The 19,326-nt window shown below is 37.7% G+C and overlaps 1 protein-coding gene across 1 annotated transcript in view; it reads left to right on the forward strand.

Annotated features, from left to right (window-relative positions):
• Window positions 1-19,326, forward strand: part of LOC144971227 (voltage-dependent calcium channel subunit alpha-2/delta-2-like) — a 42,072-nt gene that overhangs the window by 20,352 nt on the left and 2,394 nt on the right. Inside the window, 12 exon segments of the mRNA XM_078911739.1 lie at window positions 711-855; window positions 1,665-1,810; window position 1,849; window positions 4,037-4,105; window positions 6,208-6,400; window positions 8,780-8,924; window positions 11,120-11,275; window positions 13,379-13,590; window positions 15,110-15,314; window positions 16,129-16,339; window positions 18,244-18,382; window positions 18,902-19,064. Of these exon segments, the coding sequence (XP_078767865.1) occupies window positions 711-855; window positions 1,665-1,810; window position 1,849; window positions 4,037-4,105; window positions 6,208-6,400; window positions 8,780-8,924; window positions 11,120-11,275; window positions 13,379-13,590; window positions 15,110-15,314; window positions 16,129-16,339; window positions 18,244-18,382; window positions 18,902-19,064 (1,785 nt within the window).

Raw genomic sequence — 19,326 nt, forward strand, 5'->3', positions numbered from 1 at the left:
ACTCACTCAACCCTAACACCGACTATATCCGTAGTTTACCATAGTTACTTTTACCCCATGCCTATTCATTACATTTTTATGAGACAAATTATAGGCGTAGTATCAAAGCTAATGTTTTTTTTTTAATTTTTACATGTTAATGGTAGTTGAATAAAACCATCTATGTACATGTTCATTTTTAACACATTTTTTTTTCCAATTTTAAATATGTCGTAAAAATCCCTAGGGTTGAGTGAGTTAATGTAGCGCCCAGGCGACGGCAACTAACGATGCCCCACGGAACACGTAATTTACAACCAAAAATAATTATTGAGAATACTTGTTGTTTCTTGAAGTGCTGTAAATTTTTAACAGTTATAAATACTTATGGTGACTTGTGATTATCATAAATTTTAATTCACATTTGTGACCCATCGTCTCAAACCGGAATTATGTCGGAACGAACCATGTGCTTAAAAGCCGATTAAGTGTTAAAACTGGTCAAAAATATAAATTGTTGGCATTATCACCCTTAAATATGGTTGCCATTCTCCTCAATAAAACATACAAAATCAACATAAGTCTGATATTTCTGGCTATAAATTCAGTTTTCAACATCTTAACCAACCCGACTTAATACAGTTTTGAGGCTAAGGGTCACATTTAGTTCAATCCGACACAAGACCGGAGTGAAGCAATGGGTTACATATTGTATTAAAATATCGCTTTAGGTATATCGGAGTTGTGGGGATTGATGCTACATTGGACGAGATCGAGAACTTTCTGACTAAACACCAGTGGGGATCTGTGTATTCGTTCCTCATCAACTCTAAGGCAGGAGTGATATTCCATCCCAGACTGAAACCCAGTACCAAGGTAAGGGGGAGAGTGGGTGGGTGGGATGAGGTTTTGTGTGTGTGTGTGTGTGTGTGTGTGTTTGTGTGTGTGTGAGTGTGTGTTTAGGGGGTTGGGGGAAGATGATTTGGCTAAAAATGGAGATTAGAAAGGAGAGTAATGATGATGATGATGATGATGATGATGATGATGATGATGATGATGATGATGATGATGATGGCAGTGATGGTGGTGAATCAGTAGATGAATAAATGAATGGATGGTTAAATGAATGAATGAATGATTGAATGAATGAATAAATGAATGAATGAATGAATTAATGGACGGATGAATGAATAAACAAACGGATGAGTGGAAAACAATTTCATTGAAACTCACAAAACAAAAGAACAACTTCCATGACCGTCGAGGAATATAATATTACAAAAGTGAATCGTATAAGACATGGTAAAATCATAAAACTTTTGGTTCGGAAATATAGAATCAATTGTCATTTTACCTCATATATTTCCCTACATCCCTCCCGTCCTTTCTCTCTCCCTCCCTCCCGCTCTTCCTCCTTCCCTCCCTTCCTTCCTCCCTTCCTCCTTCTCTCCCTCACTTCCTTCCTCCCCTCCCTCCTTTCCTCCACTCCTTCTTTTCTTCCTTCATCCCTCCTTCTCTCCCTTCCTCCCTCCATTACTTCACCCCTCCCTCCCTTCCTTTCTAATTCCCTCCCTCCAATCCCTCCCTCCTTCCTTCCTTCCCTTCCTTCCTCTTTCCCTCCCTCCCTCCTCCCCTTCCCCCCTCCCTTCCTCTCATCCGCCACCTCCCCCCCCCTCACCTTCTAGCTTTTGGAGGATCCAATCTTCATCCCCATCTCCAAGCTAGAGCTGGACAAGGACGGCAACCCTGCAGAGTTCTCTGACATCGAGAAGGAGATGCTGCAAGGAGACAGCGAAAAGAGTGCAAGCCAGATGGAAACCAGGTAGACGAAGTTGCTGTTAATAATCTTAGAGCAAACTTCACACCAAGGGTAAGCACGAAACGTTTGGTCGTTAATAACTCTAGAGGAAAACTCAAACCATGGGTAAGTAACGAATCGTTTGTGGTCTGTTTTAATTAACACTTTAGAGGCAAAACTTCAACACCAAGGGTAATTAACGAAAAGTTTGTGGTCTGTTTTAATTAACTCTTTAGAGGCAAAACTTCAACACCAAGGGTAGTAACGAAAAGTTTGTGGTCTGTTTTAATTAACTCTTTAGAGGCAAAACTTCAACACCAAGGGTAAGCAACGAAACGTTTTGGTCTGTTTTAATTAACTCTTTAGAGGCAAAACTTCAACACCAAGGGTAAGTAACGAATCGTTTGTGGTCTGTTTTAATTAACTCTTTATAGGCAAAACTTCAACACCGAGGGTAAGCAACGAAACGTTTGTGGTCTGTTTTAATTAACTCTTTAGAGGCAAAACTTCAACTTCATATCTGAATATTTCTTCAAATGAATATAAATAAATAAATAAATAAATACATAAATAAATAAGATTAGGGAAAAAAGGCTTCCCGAGAGAAATGAAATCCCCATCGGCTCTGTTGAATCTTTCATACAACTTTTATCAATAACCACCAGTTCTATGTGGTCAAACGTTTTAGGGGAAAGGGCGAGATGGTGGGGGAGGATGAGAGAATAAGTTAAAGCACAACACCAATGTGGTATGAAACTCGCTTTCGTATCGGAAGGTCCTGGGTTTGAGCCTCGCTCGGCGCATAGTTGAGTCCCTGGAAAAGGCTCTTTACTCACATTCTCTCACCGTACTCAGGTGTAAAATGAGAACCTGGCCGTTAACAGCCTTGTCTCTGTCCGAAAAATTGTAATATCGCCTAACAGGCGTCATGTCTCGTTCTACATGTTAAATGTTGCTGTTGGTCAGGGACCCCTTGTAAAGCGCTTTGAGCACGTTTAGTGGATATTGCGCTATATAAATGCTCAATTTTTTTTTAGATCAGTGATTCTCTGAAACTTCTCAGAAAATTGAAATCAGCGGTCTCCTTTAAAAGTTTGTGCAATTTTTAGGTTTTGATACATTCATTAGAAGTGCACGACAAAGGCCGCTGTAGTCAATTTTCAGAAACTAATTTCATTCAAAAGCTTCAATTTATGCAACAATTCGGTTTTTGTCTTTTGAATTGAGAAGTGGGTACCTATCTATCATGTGTCTTAAAAATCCTTTATCAATGAGCAACATTTTCGTGGTCCCCCCCCCCCCCCCACCCCCCAAAAGAAAATGGCTTCGCGGACCCAGAAATGGTTTTGCTGGCCCCATTTTGAAAACCACTGGTCGAGATTCAAGCCTCGATGTCGGCATTATGTTTTTTTATCTGGTGCACGAAACTTATCCCTAAATGGTCAATTTTACTATGTTGCGCTGTAGTTGTAGTCCTTCAGAGCCATTGGGCTCATGGAGCCGGAGTTTATCCCGGTGTCTTTAGCGTGATACGGACAAAGGCAGTTGCTTGCTACCTTTTGGATAGGACGCTAGTCTATCGCAAAGTACTTTCCGCCAGAGCTACACATTTGCTGATGGATTGACAGGGGGATAAGAAAAGAAATCTCGACTTCACCCGGGATCGATCTCGCCCCTTTGCGTGTGAAACGAGTGCTCTACCAACTGAGCTATCGAGACCCCGTTGCACCCTCGTGCCGCATGGTATCTTTTTAAATAGACCGGTCTTTATAGATAGAATGAAGTTGACGTCACTCTGGTCTTTGTTATTGGTTTTTGCCATCCACATTTATGAGTACTTCTCACCAAACTGTACGAACCGGACTATAAATGTTCATGGTTGAATATAGATAGTATGCAGATGACGTCACTCAAGCCTTTGTTATTGGTTTTTGCCATCCACATTTATGAGTACTTCTCACTAAACTGTACGAACCGGACTATAAATGTTCATGGTTGAATATAGTTTTGTGTGTTGGTCCGTCATAGTTCCGGATGGCAATGTTGTGATCTTCTTAACCAAGCGCATACTGTCTATAGAATTTTTTATTTATTAGGACGAGTACTGAAATCTATTAATTTTATATATATAATATATATATATATATATATATATATATTATATTATATTTATTAATTATTATTTTAATTGGCCAGGTTTTTCCTCATCAAAATCACACTGGTCATAAGGTGAACACATGTCATTAACTTCCTCCACAGACATATTACTATGGGACTATTCTGGACAAGGAATATTCATTCGCCTTTAGCCTGGCTCCGGAGGATATGGTAAGTGGAGAAAACTGTGGAATTTTTACTTAATGGTATCTATGGTGAGCTGTTTTGAATATTCAATGGTCTTTCTCTCTCTCTCTCTCTCTCTCTCTCTCTCTCTCTTTCTCTCTCTCACTCTCTCTATAGATAGAATGCGCTTGGCCAAGGAGTTCACAACATTGCCATCCGGAAGTATAACGGAACAACACACAAACTCTGTGTAACCATGAACTTTTATAGTCTGGTTAATACAGTTTAGTGAGAAAAACTCACAAACGCGGATGGCAAAAACAATAACAAAGGCCTGATTGACGTCATCTGCATACTATCTATAGATAGAATGAAGTTGACGTCACTGGGGTCTTTGTTATTGTTTTTTTTTTTTGTCACCCATAGTTATGAGTAATTCTCACTAAGCTTTAATAACCAGACTATAAACGTTTAAGGTTACAAATAATTTTGTGTGTTGGTCCGTTATACTTCCGGATGGCAATGTTGTGAACTTCTTAGCCAAGCGCATACTATCTATATAATATAAAATATTTATTTTATAGTAAAAATATGAAATTTAGATTAAGTTTATATGTTTCTTTTAATACAATAGACATAGTTTCTTACAATAGCTAAAACAAAAGCCTTGCATTTTGGATCACTGTAACGTTGATTTGGTACTTGGTTTACCCGGAAGGTAATACCCTTTTCATACAGTAGATCACACAATTTCTTTCTTTCTTTCTTTCGTTCTTCCCTTCTTCTTCTTCTTCTTCTTCTTCTTCTTCTTCTTCTTCTTCTTCTTCTTCTTCTTCTTCTTCTTCTTCTTCTTCTTCTTCTTCTTCTTCTTCTTCTTCTTCTTCTTCTTCTTCTTCTTCTTCTTCTTCTTCTTCTTCTTCTTCTTCTTCTTCTTCTTCTTCTTCTTCTTCTTCTTTTCTTCTTCTTTCTTCTTCTTCTTCTTCTTCTTCTCTTCTTCTTCTTCTTCTTCTTCTTCTTCTTCTACTTCTTCTTCTTCTTCTTCTTCTTCTTCTTCATTCTTCTCTTCTTCTTCTTCTTCTTTCTTCCTCATCTTTTCTTCCCTCTTCTTCTTCTTCTTCTTCTCTTCTTCTTCTTTTTCTTCTTTTCTTCTTCTTCTTTCTTCTCTTTCTTCTTCTTCTTCTTTTCTTTTCTTCTTCTTCTTCTTCTTCCACTTCTACTTCTTTTTATTCTTCTTCTTCTTTCTTTTCTATTCTTCTTTTCTTCTTCTTCTCTTCTTCTTCTTCTTCTACCTTCTTTTCTACTTCTTCTTCTTTCCTTTCTTCTTCTTCTCTTCTTTCTTCTTCTTCTTCTTCTCTTTTCTTCTTCTCTTTCTTCTCTCTTCTTTTCTTCTTCTTCTTCTTCTTCTTTCTTCTTCTACTTCTTCTTCTTCTTCTTCTTCTTCTTCTTCTTCTTCTTCTTCTTCTTCTTCTTGTTTCAACTTATCCCGCATATTGCAGGGTTGTCATAATGAATGCCACATCTCCATGCATCTCGGTTCATAGCATCATCTTCCTCCAGGCCCAGTTCTTTCAAATCGTCCTTTACCCTATCCAACCATCTAGTCCTTGGGCATCCCTTTTTTCTCTTTCCCGCTAATTGTATATCAAATATTTTCTTTCCCACGTACTCCCTCTCTCGTCTCTTAACATGTCCAGACCATTTCAATATTTCTTCTCTCATCTTTATCGATACATTCTTCAATTCAGTCACATATTTTCTTGATAATAATAATTTAAAAAATCAAAATTAGAACTTTTATATAGCGCAATATCCACTAAACGTACTCAAAGCGCTTTACTAGGGGTCCCTGGCCAACAGCAACACTTAACATGTGGGACGGACATGACGCCTGTTAGGCGTTATCACTTTATTTTTCTGACAGAGACAACGCTGTTAACGGCCAAGTACTCATTATACACATGAGTATGGTGAGAGAATGTGTGTAAAGAGCCTTCTCCAAGGACTCAACTATGCGCCAAGCGAGGCTCGAACCCCTGACCTTCCTATCCGAAAGCGAGTGTCATACCACAAGACCACATAGCCGCACAAAAAAAAAAAAAAAAAAAAAAAAAAAAAAAAAAGATAAAAGATTTGATTTGTTATTCAAGGAATTCCGGCGAGCCCAAGAGCCCACGGACCGGTCGAAGATTGGCGACAGCTACTTCAACCTTCTCAAGATGTACAACAGTAAATTACTGAGGGAAAAACTGCCGGGCGTTGTCGAGCGTCTGGAGATGACGGCGGACGCGGATCGATACCCGAAACTGACAATCAGTACCAAGTACTCCACTATCTTTTTAGGTAAGTATTTAAGCCAGTTACTAGGTTACCATGCGTCATTACGAGGGAAGTGACGTTACGACTGTGAGAAAGGGAAGAATACTGATCGATAACATCAGAAAGAGGCAGTTGCGGTTTCTGGGACATGTGTGGAGAAGAGACGGAATAGAAAAGTTGGTAACATCTGGGATGATCGAAGGAAAGAGAGCTAGAGGAAGACAAAGAATGACTTATCTAAATAACCTAAGAATGGCCAAATGTGACTTAAAAAGCAACAGATTTCATGCGCACCGCAGAGGATCGTGATTCGTGACCGTGCTCAAGAGTACAAGCCACAATGAATAATGATTTATTTGTCTTTTAAAAAATATTGCTCCTATTTTTTCTGTAGATACCTATTTTTAGATCCAAGCCAAATGAGTCACGGTGACCCAATTAAATATCAGTAAAATGAAAATGAGTGTTTAGTGGAGAAAAAAATTAGGCACCCATCAGTTTTGATTTACATGGAAATGCGTTCTACAAGTTTTCAAATTTATATTATATTTATTCATTTTTGTGCCCATTCCCAAGCCACCCAAAAAGTAATTGGATTCAATAGTCTGGTGTCACGTCGCCCAGCAACGGCGGCCATCGTGGTTCTAAACAAAGAAAATCTGTACTTTTTATTCTTCATGCTGGCTAAATCATTTCATATGTCTTGTGATCAGAATGTTTAAAAGTCAAAACATGATCAGATTTATAATGGCTTTTATTTCTCCTCTGGATACGCTTTTATGCTCATCGGAGAAATATTTCATCCGGGCGTCAGCCATTGTTCCGATAGTTTAGGGCCAGTCACTAATTTACCACGCGTCATTACGAGGGAAGTGACGTTACGACTCTTGAAGCGTATTACTCACTGTGACCCAATCAAATACCAACACCACGACAGTCTAGAGGGGGAAAACCCTGGAACTCTCAGTTGTGATTTTGTATCATTTCCAAATTTCAAATTTTCAGATTTATTCATTCATTCGTTTGTACACTATCCCATCCCCAATGAGTCACTGTGACCCAATTCCAGCCCCAATGAGTCACTGTGACCCAATTCCAGCTCCAATGAGTCACTGTGACCCAATTCCAGCCCCAACGAGTCACTGTGACCCAATCAGATACCAACACAACGACATTTTAGAGGAGAAAATACTGTAAAACCATCAGTCCTAATTTCCTATCATTGCTAAATTTCAACATTAAAAAAATAATTGAGTTTTTATATAGAGCAATATTCACTAAACGTGCTCAAAGCGCTTTACAAGGGGTCCATCCTTACCAACAGCAATATTTAATATGTAGGACGGGACATGACGCCTTTTAGGCGAAATAACAATATTTTTTTTCTGACAGATACAACGCTGTTAAAGATACTCATTTTATACCTGAGTACGGTGATAGAATGTGAGTGAAGAGCCTTCTCCAACTACTCAACTATGCGCCGAGCAAGGCTCGAACCCAGGACCTTCCGATCAGAGAGCGAGTGTCGTACCACCAGACACGATTGGGTACACGCTAGATTCTAGCCCCAATGAGCCACTGTGACCCAATCAAATACATACTGTCATACCACTAGACCACATAGCCGCACCAACCTTACCTACATATCTATTCATCCATTCTAGCCCCAATGAGCCACTGTGACCCAATCAATACATACTGTCATACCACTAGACCACATAGCCGCACCAACCTTACCTACATATCTATTCATCCATTCTAGCCCCAATGAGCCACTGTGACCCAATCAAATACATACTGTCATACCACTAGACCACATAGCCGCACCAACCTTACCTACATATCTATTCATCCATTCTAGCCCCAATGAGCCACTGTGACCCAATCAAATACATACTGTCATACCACTAGACCACATAGCCGCACCAACCTTACCTACATATCTATTCATCCATTCTAGCCCAAATGAGCCACTGTGACCCAATCAAATACATACTGTCATACCACTAAACCACATAGCCGCACCAACCTTACCTACATATCTATTCTCCTATTGATTTAAATTTCTGGTATAGGGAATGAGATTAGCGAGAGTAGCGTCCCTGATGACGTCACTTACAGATAGACGTCAATAGGTTTGCGCATGCGTCCCTCGTCTCGCTTTCGGTGAAGTGTCTCATGCCGTGTCAACCATATTGACGTTCTCTCTCTATAACTTCTCCGCTGGTGATGCCAATCAAGGACGCTACTCTCCGCTAATCTCATTCCTATTGTAATGTCTATTGACGGTATTATGCCAAAAACAAAAGTTTACCAAGTATAGTTGTGTGACACAAGACAAAGAACATTTCGAAACAATCAAGTTTCATTCATTTTTATCATCATCATCCACATCCATTCTAGCCCCAATGAGCCACTGTGACCCAATCAAATACCAATACAACGACAGTCTAGAGCAGAAAACACTGGACGCCCATTTATGGATCAACGGCTACCAGGAGGACATTGGTTGTGAGAGTGGCAAGCAAACCTTTAACAAGGGCGTCAGGTAGGGAACCTGATACGTCTGCAGCATGATGCAGGGGGTTTGATCTTCTTGTAAAAACAAAACAAAACAAAGCAACTAAAAGAAAAAGAAGCAAAAAAATAAAAACAACACACAAAAAACAGAAAAAAAAACACAAAACAACAACAAAATAAAAATAAAAACAAACTTGAGTATATTTGAGTAGGTGAATTTTAAAACGCACTAAAATCCCATTTCATCATTCAAAGAAAACCGCACTATTTTGTCATTTATTTATTGACTGAAAGAGGAAAATACTTGTCTTGTATGCCTCATAAAACAATACCCTGGGTGTTTTGAAACTCCAAATTTTCTCTGGTGATTCTATGGAGTCTAAAAGATAGCTTGATATTGTTAACTCATTTTCTGCCAGGATGTGACTTAGGGCGTCTTGAATTTCACCTACTCATTATAACACAATAAATACCCACAAAACTAGAGTATTTATATATCGCAATATCCACTAAACGTGCTCAAAGCGTTTTAAAAGGGGTCCCTGGCCAACAGCAACATGCAACTTGTAGGACGATTATTAGGCGATAGTACAATTTGTTTTCGGACAGAGACAACGCTGTTAACGGTCAGGTACTCATGTTACACCTGAGTACGGTGAGAGAAAGTGAGTAAAGAGGCTTTTCCAAGGGCTCAACTATGCCGAAAGTGAGTGTCATACCACTAGACCACATAGCCGCAAACGCGCTCAAAGCAATCTACAGGGGAGGAGGTTCACTAGCCAACAGCAACCCTTAACGTGTACGCCCAGACATGAAGCCTGTTAAACGATACCACAATTCTTTCCGACAAAGACATTAGTATGTACGCCCAGACATGAGGCCTGTTAAACGATACCACAATTCTTTCCGATAAAGACATTAGTATGTACGCCCAGACATGAGGCCTGTTAAACGATACCACAATTCTTTCCGATAAAGACATTAGTATGTACGCCCAGACATGAAGCCTGTTAAACGATACCACAATTCTTTCCGACAAAGACAATGCTGTTAACGGCCATGAGCTCATTTTACACTTAGACCTGAATACGGCGAGATTCTGTGAGTAAAGAGCCTTTTCCAGGGACTCAACTATGCCCTTCTTACTAACTTACGAGACTTCCTTACTCACGTACTTTCTTGCTTGCTTGCTAACTTACTTATTTACTTGTAAATAGAGGTGCTAGATGAGTCGATAAAATGGAGATAAAGATAAAAGGAGTAAATCTGACTCATGTTGTTCGTTCATGAGTCAGATTTACTCCCTCTATCTTTATCTCCATACTTATTTACTTACATATAATAATAATAATAATAATAATAATAATAATAATAATAATAATAATAATAATAATAATAATAATAATAATAATAATAATAATAATAATAATAATAATAATAAATAATAATAATAATAATAATAATAATAATAATAATAATAATAATAATAATAATAATAATAATAATAATAATAATAATAATATATAATAATAATATAATAATAATAATAATAATAATAATAAATTTAATAATAATAATAATAATAATAATAATAATAATAATAATAATAATAATAATAATAATAATAATAATAAATAATAATAATAATAATAAAATAATAATAATAAAAATAATAATAATAATAATAATAATAATAATAATAATAATAATAATAATAATAATAATAATAATAATAATAATAATAATAATAATAATAATATATAATAATAATAATTTTTATTGTCCATAAATATGACAATTTGTCATTTATTTACAATTGTTATAACGTTAAATGATAACTGTAACATTGAACAGATATTTCACTCCTACTTATTTTCTCCCTCTCTCTCTCTCTCTCTCTCTCTCTCTCTCTCTCTCTCTCTCTCTCTCTCTCTCTCTCTCTTCCTCTCTTTCTTTCACACGTGCGATATACACAACATAAACATATTCATTGCATTTTAATTTTTGTTACAATTGTGGCAATTCGACACCAAAAATTATCATCATTATCAATTGGTCAGTTAATCTAACATTAAATAAATTAATCATTTAATCAGTCAACGAATCAATCCTTGTTTTTTTTGTACCATATGAAATATTCAAACATTTTATTGCTGATGATATTTTCCCCAACACAATTTCATGTGTTTTTCAAAGAGTCATAGATTTTCCCTCAATTCCCAGGGCCGATGTGCTGATTACATACCCTATCGAGGACATTTGGAGAACACGAAAGTTTGAGTCTTTGGACCAGGTCAAGTGGACCAACGTCGGTCTGCGGAGTGGGGTATTTCGGACTTACCCAGGTCATAGGTCAAGGAGAGGTTATGACCCCACCAAGTGAGTAATTGGTAATATTAATAATAATGATGGTGATGATGATCGTGATGATGATGATGATGATGATGATGATGATGATGATGATGTTATAATAATAATAAAAATAATAATATAATAATAATATAATAATAATAATAATAATAATAAATGATGATGATGATGATGATGATGATGATGATGATGCTGATGATAATGATAATAATATTAGTAATCATGATAACGAGATGATGTGATAATAATATGATAATAATAATAAATAATAATAATAAATAATAATAATAATAATAGATTTTAAAGATAATTAAATTGATATTAGGAAATGATGAAATAACAATAATAATAATGATGATAATAATAATATAATATATAATAATAATAATAATAATAATAATAATAATAATAATAATAATAATAATAATAATGATGATAATGATGATGATGATGATGATGATGATGATGATGATGATGATGATGATGATGATGATGATGATGATGATGATGATGATGATGATGATAAAAATTGAATGAAACTTGATTGTTTTCGAAAATGTTCTTTGTCTTGTGTCACACAACTATACTTGGTAAACTTTTTGTTTTTTTTGGTATAATACCGGTCAATAGACATTTACAAATAGGGAATGAGATTAGCGGATGAGTAGCGTCCCTTGATTGGACGTCACCGGAGGAGAAGTTATTAGAGAGAGAACGTCATATATGGTTTGACACGGCATGAGACACTTCGCCAAAAGCGAGGACGAGAGGGACGCATTCGCAAAACCATATTGACGTTCTCTCTGTAAGGTGACGTCCAATCAAGGGACGCTACTCTTCCGATAATCTCATTCCCTATACCAAGAAATTGTTCAAATCAATGGGGAGTCACCGAAGTTTGGTCATGGGTACGGCTGAGCGGTTACTCAATTTACTGAAATTTCCTTAATCGAAGAATTCTGGTCAACTCTAACTACTAGAGAGCTCAATGGTTCGGGTCCTTTTATTTATTTATTTATTTATTATTTTTTTTGTGTGCGCGTTGACTCTATGGGTCACTGTTATTTTCGGCCTGTGCGGCTATGTGGTCTAGTGGTATGACACTCGCTTTCGGATCGAAACGGTCCTGGGTTCGAGCCACGCGCTCGGCGCATAGTTGAGTCCTTGGAAAAGGCTCTTTACTCACATTCTCTCACCGTACTCAGGTGTAAAATGTGTACATAGCCGTTAACAGCGTTGTCTTTGTCCGAAAAATTGTAATATCGCCTAACAAGCGTCATGTCCCCGTCCTACATAAATGTTGCTGTGGACCAGGGACCCCTTGTAAAGCGCCTTGAGCACATTTAGTGGATATTACACTATATAAAGCTCAATTAAAATAAAAATTTAATGGTTCTGGTCCTTTTATTTTTTTTTTCTGTGGAAGGGGTAATAATAATAATATGTGACCCACGTCTCTAAACGGTATTAAGTCGGGATGATTAAGATGCTGAAAATGGAATTTGTGGCCAGAAATAGCATGCTTAAGTTGAGTTTGTTTGCTTTATAGAGGAGAAGATATATCATATTTTACTGTGCTAAATACCAACGTTTCATATTTATTTTTGACCAGACTAACTATAATTTGACTTTTTAGCATCTGGTCCATCCCGACATAATACCGTTTTGAGACGAGGGGTCACATATTTTCCTTGAATTAGATTAGCGGAAGAGTAGCTTCCCTTGATTGGACGTCACCGGCGGAGAAGTTATTAGAGAGAGAACGTCATATATCGTTTGACACGGCATGATATACTTCACCGAAAGCGAGGACGAGAAAGACGCATGCGCAAAACCATATTGACGTTCTCTCTGTCAGGTGACGTCCAATCAAGGGACGCAACTCTTCCGTTAATCTCATTCCCTATACCAAGAGAATTTTCAAATCAATATTTTTATTTTTTTTTTCCACGATAACTACGATGTTACTAGTGTGGATCTTGTGTGAGTGTGTCTATGTCAATATTGTATAGTTATAAACGTGTAACCAAATGACAAATTGCCACTTTTTGGGGACAATAAAGATATATTATTATTATTATTGAATGTTATATCATCTCTGCTCCCTTCCAGACGCCCCTGGTACAAACGGACCAGTGCCTCCCCCCACAAGACATCGGTGTCCACCCCTTACATGGATTCGGCAGGGGTGGGCAAGATCAACACGATCTCCCAGGCCGTCTTTGAAGGGATGACCCCCAAGTCCAACGAGGAGTGTGCCAATTTCACCAAGGGGAATCTGATGGGAGGTTGTCGATGCAACGTGGATGACGATTGTTATGTCAGTAAGTAGATTATTTATTTATTGAGGTTTAATTGAGCTTTATATAGCGCAATATCCACTAAATGTGCTCAAAGCGCTTTATAAGGGGTCCCTGGCCAACAGCAACACGTAACATTTAGAACGGGACATGACGCCTGTTATTATCGTTATCATTATCATTATTATTATTATTATTATTATTATTATTATTATTATTATTATTATTATTATTATTATATTATTAATTATTATTATTATTATATTATTATTAATTATTATTATTATTATTATTATTATTATATTATTATTATTATTATTATTATTATTATTATTATTATTATATTATTTATTATTATTATTTTATTATTATTATTATTATTAATTATTATTATTATTATTATTATATTATTATATATTATTATTATCATTATTATTATTATTATTATTATTAAATAAAATGAAAGAAGATGAAATAAAATTCGTAGACTTACGAGATTTCGGCTCAATTTTCAGAAATATTTGAGCATCTCAAAGTCAAAATCTCAAAAAAAAAAAAAAAAAAATTCCATTTATTCATCTCATAAGGTAAATTTTATCTCTAGGGTCTATTCCAAGAGAAGACTGGAATAACTCAGGCGTCAGCCGCAGTGCAGCGCCGCAAATTGAGCTAGGACGAGATGACTTGCTCAAGGTCACATAGCGCGTTGGCGGGCGATCGAACTGGGTACCTTTTGGGTACGAAGCAAAGAGCGTACCGCTGAGCCACGCTACCCCCCCCCCCCCACCTCCCCTTTTTTTTTAAATTTTAAGACAAAAACCTACTGAAAATGAAAGTTTGTTACCGGACAACACAATTGATAAGATTTTGAAATGTTTTTTTCCTCCTCAAGAGGGTTAATAAATTGATGATTTATGAAGTTAACGAAAACGACCATTATTATCTATTATCTCTTTAAAACTACGAATGTTTACATAATCAGATAGGGAATGAGATTAGCGGAAGAGTAGCGTCCCTTGATTGGACGTCACCCATAGTCTGTGACGTCACCGGCGGAAAAATTATTAGAGAGAGACCGTCATGTTGGTTGTGCGCATGCGTCTCTCATCCTCGCCGCATGCACAAAACCAACATGACGTTCTCTCTCTAATAACTTTTCCGCCGGTGACGTCACAGACTATGGGTGACGTCCAATCAAGGGACGCTACTCTTCCGCTAATCTCATTCCCTATAGGCAGGTCTGACCTAGTTATCCCCGACATGGTAGCAAAAAAATAATAATTAAAAAATTGAGCTTTTATATAGCGCAATATCCACTAAACGTGCTTAAAGCGCTGTACAAAGGGTCCTCGGCCAACAGCAACCTTTAACATGTAGGACGAGACATGACGCCTGTTAGGTGATATTACATTTTTTTTCGGACAGAGACAAAGCTGTTTAGTGAGAATTACTCACAAACGCGGATGGCAAAAAAAAAAAAAAAAGCAATAACGAGGCCTGAGTGACGTCAACTTGATACACATACTATCTATTCCCTATCCAGAGGTGTGTTACCGGAGCAAGGCTGCAGGTCCGAACAAAGAATACAGACGGTGTGCTACGGAGAGAGTGGAGGCAGTGACAGGCCTGGACATTCTCTACGACGATTTCCAGAAGAAAACTCTAGAAAGTATGCAAGCTTCTGATTTCCGAAAATCTTGTGGTCAAACGTATACGTGTCCGAACGGGGAACCGAACTGTGAAACAAGGTACGTTGTTGTTTTAAATACTGACAGCATTAAACCTTCCGTCCCAAAAATGGTATTATATTAGAGTGAGTCAGGTCGTAGCCATCGTTAACTTATAGCCTGGCACTGACAAATACATAAACCCAAAATGTCACATTCCCAACCATGTTGATGGCATAGTGCTCTCTCTCTCTCTCTCTCTCTCTCTCTCTCTCTCTCTCTCTCTCTCTCTCTCTCTCACTCTCTCTCTCTCACTCTCCGTCCCTCTTTTTCTTTCCTTCTCCTCTCTCTCTCTCTCTCTCTCTCTCTCACTCTCTCTCTCTCACTCTCCGTCCCTCTTTTTCTTTCCTTCTCCTCTCTCTCTCTCGCTCTCTCTCACACACACACACACACACACACACACACACTCTCCCTCCCTCTTTTTCTTTCTTTCTCCTCCTCCTCCTCCTCCTCTCTCTCACTCTCCCTCCCTCTCCCCCCCTCTTTTTCTTTCCTTCTCCTCTCTCTCTATCTCTCTCTCTATTTCTCTCTCTCTCTCTCTCTCTCTCACACACACACACACACACTCCCTCCCTCTTATTCATTCTTTCTCATCCTCCTATCTCTCTCTCACTCTCCCTCCCTCTTTTTCTTTTGTCCTTCTCCTCATCCTCCTCCTCCTACTCCTCCTCCTCCTCCTCCTCTCTCTCTCACTCTCCCTCCCTCTTTTTCCTTCTTTCTCCTCTCTCTCTCTCTCTCTCTCTCTCTCTCTCTCTCTCTCTCTTTCTTTCTCTCTTCATCCATATAATACATTTATAGCCTATACTTAAAAAAAAATCCTATACAACAACCCCAGGTGTTACCTATTCGACAACTCGGCCTACTTGGTGATGGACCCCGATTTCCTGGTGGCCAGCGATCTGGACAAAACCAGGTATCAGAGTGTTACTCTGGGACGTAAGGAAGGGGAGATCATGAAGCATCTGGTCTTCCATCACAAATTCTTCAAGAGAGGGGAGTCCATCGACTTCCAAGGATCCTGCAGCATTTCACCGCCCGAACCCAAGGTAGGTGTGAAAAAATTAATAATTCAAAAACAAACAAAAAATACAGGAGGAATCAACTGGTACAAGATTAGAAAGATCTTGAAAACAACAAAACGGAAGTCTTGTAGAGCCACAAGACCCATTGGGGCCGGAGTTTATCCCGGTTTCTATAGCGTAAGGGTCTTTGCTGGTACCCGAAAGGTACCGGGTTCGATCACCCGCCGCTGCGCTGTGTGGCCTTGAGCAAATAACCTCGCCCTAGCTCAATTTGCGGCGTTGCACTGCGGCTTACGCCTGGGTTATTTCAGTCATTCCTTGGAATAGACCTTAGAGACAAATTTCCCCTTTGGGATGAATAAAGGGAATTTTTTTTCCATTAAACGGATAGAAGCAAACGCATTAGGAAAATTTAAACTTTCACCAATCTATCAAGGTTTGTTCTAGAGTTTTTAAAATGCTACTGTAATATATTGACAAATCGAATCAATAAACACATGACAAAATATTCACAGTGAAAATACAAATTGAAAAAAATGCTAGCACGAGGAGCTTTCGGACGGCCTCCACAGTATCTAGATACTGTAGTTATGTAAGATCACTTTATTTTTCTCTAAGATGACTTCCGACTTGTCAAATTAATGGTCTCAAATACGGGCAGCGTGGCTCAGAGGTACGGTCTTTGCTTCGTACCCGAAAGGTACCGAGTTTAAATACCGGCTGCGCTGTGTGGCCTTGAGCAAGTCACCTCGTCCTAGCTCAGTTTGCGGCGCTGCACTGCGGCTGACGCGTGGGTTATTCCAGTCTTCCCTTGGAATAGACCCTAGAGACATATTTCCCCTAAGGGATGAATAAAGGGAATTTTATTTATTTCATTTTATTTTATTTATGACACTGATGTTAGGACTTAGGTTTGAAACCATAAATCGACGGTCGTTTTGATTGATCCACACTTAACCCTCTCCTCACCAACCATAGGGAAATCGTCACATTCGTTACGATGAAATCATCAATTTTCTCATTCTAGTTTCTTCTTGATATCTTTATATCTATTTTGGTTCGTGCTTCCATGCAAAGGAGCATACTATTTCCTACCAACCAATGTTTTGTTTATTCATCTTAACTACGCCACTACCACATTATCTCATTCATCTGTGATGTTTCATTCATCCTGATAAAGTGGAAACCCGAAACGTTCATTTGATCTGTTTTTGTAATTAAATTGAAGCTTACATTCAATTTCACATTATTATTTATTCTTTTATATCATAAAATTTAAAGAAAAGTTTTTACTATCACTATAAAAAAAAACTTGACACCGTGTTGTAAAGCTCATTTTGCTGAACAATATAATGTATAGAATGTACTTGTTGCTTTTCTGTTTGAGTAAGAAAAATCTAATTTTTTAAATATTTTTTTTTTGTTGTGTTGGATTGGCCTAATGGTGCATGGAAAGTTCTGGAAATGGCTGGTTAAAGTTAGGAGGGAGTTAAAGTCAACGTTTTTTGGCCAAAATGTAGAATAGGTGTTTTGCCAGTGTGTATAATATATATATATATACGTATATGCGGCTATGTGGTCTAGTGGTATGACACTCGCTTTCGGATCGGAAGGTCCTGGGTTCGAGCCTCGCGCTCGGCGCATAGTTGAGTCATTGGAAAAGGCTCTTTACTCACATTCTCTCACCGTACTCAGGTGTAAAATGAGCACCTGGTCGTTAACAGCGTTGTCTTTGTCCGAAAAATTGTAATATCGCCTAACAAGCGTCATATCTCGTCCTACATGTTAAATGTTGCTGTTGGTCAGGGCCCCCTTGTAAAGCGCTTTGAGCACATTTAGTGGATATTGTGCTATATAAAGCTCAATTTTAAAGCTCATTTTAAAAAAATAATAATTACCTGTCCAATATGTTTTCCCACAATCCCCAGGTGACTCTCAAAGGTCTACCTCAGACACCGGAAGATATGGATGACTACCACAAAAACCGGGGCAAGATCCCAAAATTCCACAACGATTTTGGATGTATCCAGGACGTAGTCAGCTACAAAGCTGTGGACGAAGCTCTTGGTAGGTCTGACGCCTCCAAATATTATTTATTATGACTTAGGACATTTACATAATATGCATATTGATGGCACGCTTTTACGTCAAATACTCACCTTGCCTGCCTGCCAGGTCGATCGTACCAATACACAAAACTATGTCTAACATTTAATGTTTATAGTCCGTTAAAGTGACAATAGCTTTAAAAAATCATAACAAAAAAGAATAAAATAATAATAATAAAAAAAATAAAAAACCGAAAAATAAAAAAAATAACCAAAAAAAAAAACACAAAAAAAAAACAAAACAAAAAAAAAAATAAAAAAAACACAAAAAAAAAAACAAAAAAAAAAAAAAACAACAAAAAAACCCCAACAAAACCCAAAGAGCCACGTGACGTCAACTTTATTCTTTTTATAGAACATTTTCATGATGTGAGTTATACTCTATAATTAGTTACATCCTAGCTTTCGTAGATTTTTGTTGTTGTTGTTGCTCTATGTCACACAAGATAATGAGGAATTGTCTCCCTTTTCCCGACAGGCCCGAGTGGAATGATAACCGGGAACGTGTCGGGTCCCTGTATGTCAGGATTCTATTACGTCACAGCGTTGCCACTGACCAACTTGTACCTACTGGTCATCGAGGACTGGCTGGCATACAAACAGTCCTTGTTCTACAATTTCAACTGTAAAATCACCAGGAGGTAAGAGCCAGTTTAAATCTCTCCTTATCAGCCATTTTCAGGATTTTCCCCAAAACTTCCCACCCAACTAACACAAAAATAGATTTTTTTTTAAATCACTCAAACACAATAGCAGTAAAGTTCTTGCGATACATAATTTCTTTAGCAAAACATGCTCTACAACACATTGCTCATTTTCTTTAAATTTTATGATGGACAAGAGAAATTTGAATGAGAAAAATGTTGATTGTACCGTAACGAATGTGACGATTTTCCCTATAGT

This window comes from Berghia stephanieae, chromosome 1 (assembly GCF_034508935.2).
Source record: "Berghia stephanieae isolate SIO BIC M18660-M18661 chromosome 1, UCSD_Bste_1.3, whole genome shotgun sequence".
Lineage (NCBI taxonomy): Eukaryota > Metazoa > Mollusca > Gastropoda > Nudibranchia > Aeolidiidae > Berghia > Berghia stephanieae.